The following is a 7,850-nucleotide window of genomic DNA, read 5'->3' as shown; positions in this document are numbered from 1 at the left end:
TGTTTGGTCCTGGAGTCCGAGTGGGACTCTTGCCTTTCGGGAAAAACCGACTTTGAGGAGGCTTTTGCTCCAAGTTTCGACCCCGGGGCTCAACATATAAATAGAGGGGCAGGGCTAGCACCAAAGACACAACAATTGATCCCTTGGATCTCTTAGCCGTGTGCGGTGCCCCCCTCCACCATAGTCCACCTCGATAATATCATAGCGGTGCTTAGGCGAAGCCCTGCGACGGTAGAACATCAAGATCGTCACCACGCCGTCGTGCTGACGGAACTCTCCCTCGACACTCGGCTGGATCGGAGTTCGAGGGACGTCATCGAGCTGAACGTGTGCTAGAACTCGGAGGTGCCGTAGTTTCGGTGCTTGATCGGTCGGGCCGTGAAGACGTACGACTACATCAACCGCGTTGTGCTAACGCTTCCGCTTACGGTCTACAAGGGTATGTAGACAACACTCTCCCCTCTCGTTGCTATACATCACCATGATCTTGCGTGTGCGTAGGAAATTTTTTGAAATTACTACGAAACCCAACAAACCCTGCAAAAACTAGTTAGACGTCATGTACTTTGTTGTTGCAAGTTTTACATGGCTGCTACGGACTTCTCGCAAGAACCGTTCTTACCTATGGCACAAAACCACAATGGTAATTTATCAAGTTTGCTGTTTTAACCTTCAACAAGGACCGGCCACAGTCAAATTCGATTCAACTAAAGTTGGAGAAACAAACACCCGCCAGCCACCTTTATGCAAAACTAGTTGCATGTCTGTTGGTGGAACCATTCTCATGAACGTGGTCATGTAAGGTTAGTCCGAGCCGCTTCATCCAACAATACCGCCAAATCAAAATAAGACATTGGTGGTAAGAAATATGGTGATCATTGCCTACAACTCTTTGTGTTCTACTCGTGCATATCATCTACGCATAGACCTGGCTCGGATGCCACTGTTGGGAAACATAGCATGCAATTTCAATAAAAAATCCTATGCTCACGCAAGATCTATTCTGGACATGCATAGCAACGAAAGGGGGAGAGTGTGTCCACGTACCCTCGTAGAACGAAAGCGGAAGCGTTTGCTCAACGCGGTTGATGTACTCGAACGTCTTCTCGTTCCGACCGATCGAATACCGAACATACGGCACCTCTGAATTCTGCACATGTTCAACGCGATGACGTCCCTCGAGCTCTTGATCTAGCAGAGGGTCGAAGGAGTAGATGAGTTCCGTCACCACGACGGTGTGGTGACGGTGATGGTGATGTGATCTGCGCAGGGCTTCGCCTAAGCACTGCGAGAATATGACTGGAGGCATATACTGTGGAGGGGGCGTCGCACACGCTAAGAGCAATTGGTGTGTCTCATAGGGGCACCCCCCGTATATAAAGGAGTGAGGGAGGGGAGGCCGGCCTAGGCGCGCCCCAAGTGGGAGGAGGCCCGCCTATGCTCATATTGGTTCCCACATATTCTACGAAGATCTTTATCAGTCGAACCGCAATGTCAACATACGTTATTCCCTTTGTCATCAGTATGTTACTTGCCCGAGATTTTATCATCGGTATATTCATACCTAGTTCAATCTCGTTACCGACAAGTCTCTTTACTCGTTCTGTAATGCATCGTCCTACAACTAACTCATTAGTCACATTGCTTGCAAGGTTTCATATGATGTGCATTACCGAGAGGGCCCAGAGATACCTCTCCGATACTCGGAGTGACAAATCCTAATCTCGATCTATGCCAACCCAACAAACACCTTCGGACAAAAAAATGTGCTATCAAACGTCACAAGTAACTGGAAGTTTTCGGATAATACAATTCTATCCCGAATAATAAACATTTATCATGAATAAGGAAATCTAAAATAACAACTTTATTATTGCCTCTGGGGCATATTTCCTTCAAAAAGTTGGTTCTATGACACTAATTGTTTTCTGCTCCAGCCACAACCCTATTATGGGGACGTCTATTCCAACTGATGCCCTAAAATAAGGCACCAAAACATCAAAACTAAACTAGATCATTGCAAATTCGATCCATTCATGCAAACATTCAAAGTTTTAAACATGCAAACTTAAACATAGTTCGGATACAAACTTAAACATAGTTCATATACAAAGTTAAACATGCTTCAACTACAAACTTAACATAGTTTGGGTACTGCAAATTACGGGCAACTACTAACAAGTACTCATCACTGAGATCCTTCCAGTCAATGTCAGAGCCCGACTCATCGTCCTCCTCCTTCACCTCGTCCTCTGAATCGAGCTTGATCACCCTCGAGGGGCCAACCTCGTCCTCCTTCTTCACCGGCTTGTTCCGATGTGCCCAGTACTCATACTCCGCCTGCACGAGATGCAATTTTCCATCGCAAATATCACCATATAAGCCTCATCCATTTGATGGATGTCGCGGATCCAAGATGATATGTGTTTCCTTCTTATCCGCAAGGGTCAACATCTCTATATCAGGACGGATGAAATCCGCATCTGCCATAGATTCAATTTATGGGAAGTTCAACTCCCATCTTTGGCTGGCCAAGCCTCCAACACGCAATGTCGAAGGCATGGGTGGCGATCTTCGGCATGTCAAATGTGTCGAGCCAATAGCCATTGCACGTGGGCTCATACGAGTAACGAACGGACCTCCACAGCCGAACGCCACGGAAGCCAGTTGAGCTCCGACAGCGGGAGGTGCCGGCGGCCGAAGGAATGGTGGGACGCAGATAATTGCTCCAATTGCGCCAATTCATCAGCGTCGGGGAGGTGCGGGGCGGAGGAGGAAGCGGGCTGCTGGTGTGCCGGCAACCGAAGAGAGGAGGGGGTGGTGGATCTAGAATGGGGCGACCGGATTTGGTGGTGGCGACGTGCGGGAGGGAAAGCGGCCGCGCGTGGGGGTTGCGTCTGGAAGTTTCAGGTTGACGGTTGGCTTGCGCGGGGTTGTAGGCGGATGCAGTTTTGGCGTTTGGGGAGCCGCACACGTGATGCAAATTTGCATCACTTAGGGCTGATTTTTTTGGGCAGCAAGAAAACCACACAATTTCACGTTTGGAGCAGCTGTTGGAGCATTTCTTCTCTTTTTACCCAAAATGGTGTGTAAAACGGTTTTTTGGGCAGCTACTCTATTATGGGGCTGCTGTTGCAGATGCTATGTTTTAAGAAATATAAGGCTGCAATTGTTTAGAGCATTTTGTCTTCTAACGCAAAGTGCTGGCCACGCATAGCCTCGCAATACCGGGAAAATATCAGGTAATACCAAACATTCAAATTTAAACATGTCAAAAAATTCCAAAAAATTCATGTATGTTCACAATACATATGTCGACAACTCCTACAAAATTTAGATCAAAATTTGATATTAGAGAAACAAAAAGGACAAATCCATCATGAATAGTGTCAAAAGAAGAAAAAGCAAAATTGACACTATTCACATCTGAAATTGTCCTTTTCGTTTCTCCATGTGTATTTCAAATTTTGATCTGCATATTTTAGGAGTTGTCGACATATGTGTTGTGAACATTCATGATTCTTTTCAGAAATTTTTGCCATGTTTAAATTCAAATTTTGTAAATTTATATCATGGTAGTATGTAAGGGTTGGTATCACTTGATACTTTCCCCGCACTACCTTCCTGGATGATTCGCGTGATGACATCAAAGGAAGGAACTCTGCAGATCGCACACTGATGTGCATGCTTGGGCAGTCCACGGCTTCATGTTTTCATGTCGTATGACCCTATTCTAGCTCTTCGCCTCTTCCCTTTAAAAGACTGATAGATACTTAAAGATGAAGTTAGTCTTGTGCGCGCACGTCTGCATGCTGACAATAGCCAGCTTAGCTGGACACTCCGTCACTGGCTAGCTAGCCTGTAGTAGCCAACTAGCCATTGTTATATTTTCTTGAGTCATTATCTTCTTTGTAAGAGTAAAAATTTAATAACCACGTGCCCGTCCGCGACCGCACCATGTTTCAAAGTAATTAATTAATATAATAGCCACTTGCCTGCACATTGGCACGATCAATATCGATCTACCCATGTCACGACTTGTGCTGGAAAGTAGGAAGGGAGACCAAAGGCAGTCGACGTTGCTGTCGAGCACGTAATACTCTGCCTCGTGCAGCACGTGCCTTTTCGAGCCGACGCATTCATCAAGACATTCCCTATTATTAACCATATGCAACGTGCATGCATGATAACAGTGGATTAATCATACGAAAGCGTCCCTTGAAGGGTTTCCACCAAAACTATGGTAAAGCGCCTGAGTTTTCTCGAGCATGTTGTCGCACATAAGCCTGCACTTGGACAAGTTATACTTATAAAGAAAAAGTTTCTCTAACAGAGAATACACATGAAAATGCAACTGATCATCAAAGAAGAAAGAGTAGTGGTTAAGGTGTGGGGAGAAGCTCAAACAAAAGAAGTTCAATTGTAATCATGTGGCAGCTTGGGCTTTAGCCCCTCTGGCCGAAAGCCCATTTAATGTTCAATTTTGAACCAATGGTGCTATCACTTTTGCATGATTTTTTGGCCGAATGATCTCAATCTTTTGCGAATTCAGGTATCCTCTGGTGGTGTTTCTATGATTAAAGGTCTTAGAGCCAATGGTGGGTGCCCTTATGGGGCTATCGTCAAGGAGATCCAAGCTCGAGCAGAAGAATTTGAGGAATTTAATTTTATGCATGAAACTATAACTAACTTTTTGAAGCGGAAACTCTAGCTAAACTTTGAAGTTGCTTGAATAAAGAGTCGTTAATCCTAAAAAGAGGTAATTCGGCTAAATTTTTTCAAGAAATTGGAAAATGCTTACAATATAGAAAAATAAGGAAAACATGAGGACTGTAAAAAAAACACATTGTACGGTTGTGAAAAAGTAGTAGGAACCCTTTGAGCCCTTATCTCCCTCCTCCTAGATTTTCCTTTCACCCTCCTTCAAAAATATTCCCCTTTTTTGTGAATCTTCCCGAATATTTCCAGGAGCTCGAATTCTTTCGAGCAAGCAATAAACTAAGAAACTAGTGTGAAAGACGTGGAAAGGCTCCAAGAGTATGGCGGACATGTTATCCTATACCCAAACATAGGTTCCATAGGTCGATTACTCTCTATCCAAGGTAATTCACGTTGGCTGAGATCTGGAAGATTTGAGAGAAGCAATTCCTCTAATCCTCAAAAACCATGATTTGGGCATCCCCAACAAACATCAAGGGTTCTTCCCTTTTGGAAAGGGCAATGAACCCCAAGAGAAGTATCAGAAGTAGGAAGAAAAGTAAGGCAAGTATGAGAAGAAGAGCAAGGAACTCCAACACAAGTAGAAAAATACCATGAAGAAACATGGATTATCAAGATTCAAGAAATTTGCCCCACAACCGCATGTAACAACATCTAGACCCATAAGTGGGGTTTTTAATTAAACATAAGCAACAGACTCATGGTTGCTCTAAGTGTATGGACAATTTAGCCCACATGTTGTTGGTTCCCGAGATTTGTGACCCCAAAAAGAAAAGGAAAAGAAGAGAGTTGTCTTATGTGTCGATTCTCTAATTTTGTAGTCATATTGTGAATTTCAAGTCTTAGGGAAGCCACACTATTAAGACAGGATGTTAAAGGCGGAAGAGAAATGCTTAGTGCTCATCATATTTTTATTCTTTTTTTCGGGTGAAAACATTGTATTACTCAACTCATATTGTCATGTTTTTCTTGCCAAAAAAGCCAAAACTCAAACCCCAAAACCCTTCCCCTTGTCGTGTTGAAGCCGCCCAAGCACCCCGAGTCTTTGGGGCTGAAAGCCTCAAGTTTCCAAATGTACAATGGAAACCAGATTATCCGGTGGTTGCCCCGGGCCTGACTCATGGTCGCTTAGTTAGGGATCCGGAGTATCCCAAGTCGAGAGTGTCTTTCAGAACTACATATCATTTCGCACGTCACAATATATCCATGGCTCATAGAAATTTCCACACAACACAACATATTATTTTAGGGAGTGTTCTATACTAGTGATGCAATAGAACCCAATGGTGAGACCACCACTAGTTCATAAATTTACATGTGTAATAAAAGGATGTGTTATAATAGTTACAGTTATTATCTTTAATATCATTACCATCGGTATATCCTTTTCTTATATAGATATCGCTCTCAAATTTGCTTCAAAGAGTTAGTATAGGTCACGAACTACTGCAAAAACAACATCTGAATTATAATTGCACCAAAAAGTCTCGACTGGGTTTGAAGAGTAATTTGCATGTGGAACAACAATAACCGGCCATTAATTACCACTCGATCAATTGATTCAAGAAAAGGTTGGGTTTGTGCACAAGAGGGGAGCTGCCCTAGGCGGCTAGGCGTGCATACACAATGTAATTGAACAAATTTACCAATAACTAACCCTCTTGCACGCCCGCCGAGCTAATCAACAACCAAATCAATCAACAGAGTTCCCCGTATTCGTGGAGTAGAGTCCATTCTGATCCCACGCATCCATGAGCAGATCGCTGGCCGGGTACTCAAGAAGGTCATCGAACGACATGAGATGGATCATGTCGATGTCGCCGTCGACGGCGCAGTAGTAGTAATGTCCCTCCCGACCGTCGCCGCCGCCGCCGCTGCCGTTGCCCACGCTAGCATCGCTCTCTGAGCCGGCGCGGTTGTTCTCGTGAGTGGTTGTCGACTCGGTGGTGCCTGCAGCTGCAATTGCGGCGGTCCCTCCGCCACCGCCAAGAAGCTGGCACGCGAACAGTGGGAACCGTGCCGGAACAGGAGGCGCCGTCGCCCCGGAGGCCATGCTGCTAACCGGTTCCTTCGCTCGGGGCCCTGCTAGCACGGAGGCCTTGTCATCGGCGGCCGGAAGGTCACCCTGCTGCTTTGCGCAGCCGCTGTCCCCCTTCCCGCCTGCGGGGCTGGCGTTCTGGCGCTTCCTGATGCGGGAGTTCCAGTAGTTCTTGATCTCGTTGTCCGTCCTCCCCGGCATCTTCGCCGCGATCACGGACCACCTGATACAAATTTCATGGAAATTTAGCCTCCTGGACGACCGATCCCAAATGTTCCACAATCAATTACGAACAAGAAATCTAGAATGCAGTACCTGTTGCCGAGTGATTTCTGGAGCGAGATGATGGTCTCCTCCTCGCGCTTGGAGATGGGCTCCTTCTTAAGGTCCGGCCGGAGGTAGTTCATCCACCGTAACCGGCAACTCTTGCCGCTCCGCCGCAGCCCGGCGAGCTGCGCCACGGAGCTCCAGGTGGACACGCCGTGCCTGGTGATCCGGGTGTACAGCCGCTCGTCCTCCTCCGGCGACCACAGCCCCTTCCTCTCCTTATGCGCCTCCACTTCGCCGCCCACGTCGGCCTGGCTCGCCGGCTTCTCCACCATCCTTCCTTAGCTTTTTTGAGTAGACTCGCTGGCTACTCCTGCGTCGATGGAAAGTTCAGCTAGCTAGTGTACTAATCGCAGCTGGTGCTTAATTATGTGGTGATTGGATCTGCACTACATTTATAGGATGGGTATATGCTATTGGACCTTTCCCTACCAAATATGGTGATCCATCTGTACACAATAATCAATTGTCCTATTTGCAATTGCGTTGCGTTAGTCTTATTCTAACCTAATTTTGTATCTTAGGGTGGAGGCATCCATCCTAAAAGTTACCATGCCACGAGCATGCATGTGCTTATAGTGTACTATATGTGTATCTCCATCATGATTCATGCATGTGCAAGCCAGTAATATCATGCACTAAAAGCATGTTAATTTGTGTCGCTGGAAAGTTTGTAATTAACCTTCGAAACTAAAGCACCCTCGAACAATGACTAGCTTCCTACCCGGCCACCAAAAGGAAGTATATATAACGTAACCAATGGATG

At 45.8% G+C, this 7,850-nt stretch overlaps 1 protein-coding gene across 1 annotated transcript; it reads right to left on the bottom strand.

The window, feature by feature from the left end:
• Positions 1-6,252: 6,252 nt before the first annotated feature.
• LOC119280885 (myb-related protein Hv33-like) lies at positions 6,253-7,413 on the bottom strand. Its single transcript, XM_037561582.1, has 2 exons — positions 7,073-7,413; positions 6,253-6,980 (listed from the first exon to the last, which is right to left on the bottom strand). Exons 1-2 carry the CDS (start codon positions 7,357-7,359, stop codon positions 6,413-6,415), a joined length of 855 nt encoding a protein of 284 aa, XP_037417479.1. The 5' UTR covers positions 7,360-7,413; the 3' UTR covers positions 6,253-6,412.
• Between the last annotated feature and the right edge of the window lie 437 nt (positions 7,414-7,850).

Source organism: Triticum dicoccoides, chromosome 3B (assembly GCF_002162155.2).
Source record: "Triticum dicoccoides isolate Atlit2015 ecotype Zavitan chromosome 3B, WEW_v2.0, whole genome shotgun sequence".
Lineage (NCBI taxonomy): Eukaryota > Viridiplantae > Streptophyta > Magnoliopsida > Poales > Poaceae > Triticum > Triticum dicoccoides.
The sequence above is the reverse complement of the archived record's forward strand: the minus strand, read 5'-3'. Positions and strand labels throughout refer to the sequence as shown.

Coding starts and splice junctions, on each gene's coding strand:
- LOC119280885 (XM_037561582.1), bottom strand. CDS start 7,359: ATGGTGGAGAAGCCGGCGAGCCAGGCCGACGTGGGCGGCGAAGTGGAG. Junction 6,981..7,072: donor CAGAAATCACTCGGCAACAG/GTACTGCATTCT, acceptor AATTTGTATCAG/GTGGTCCGTGATCGCGGCGA.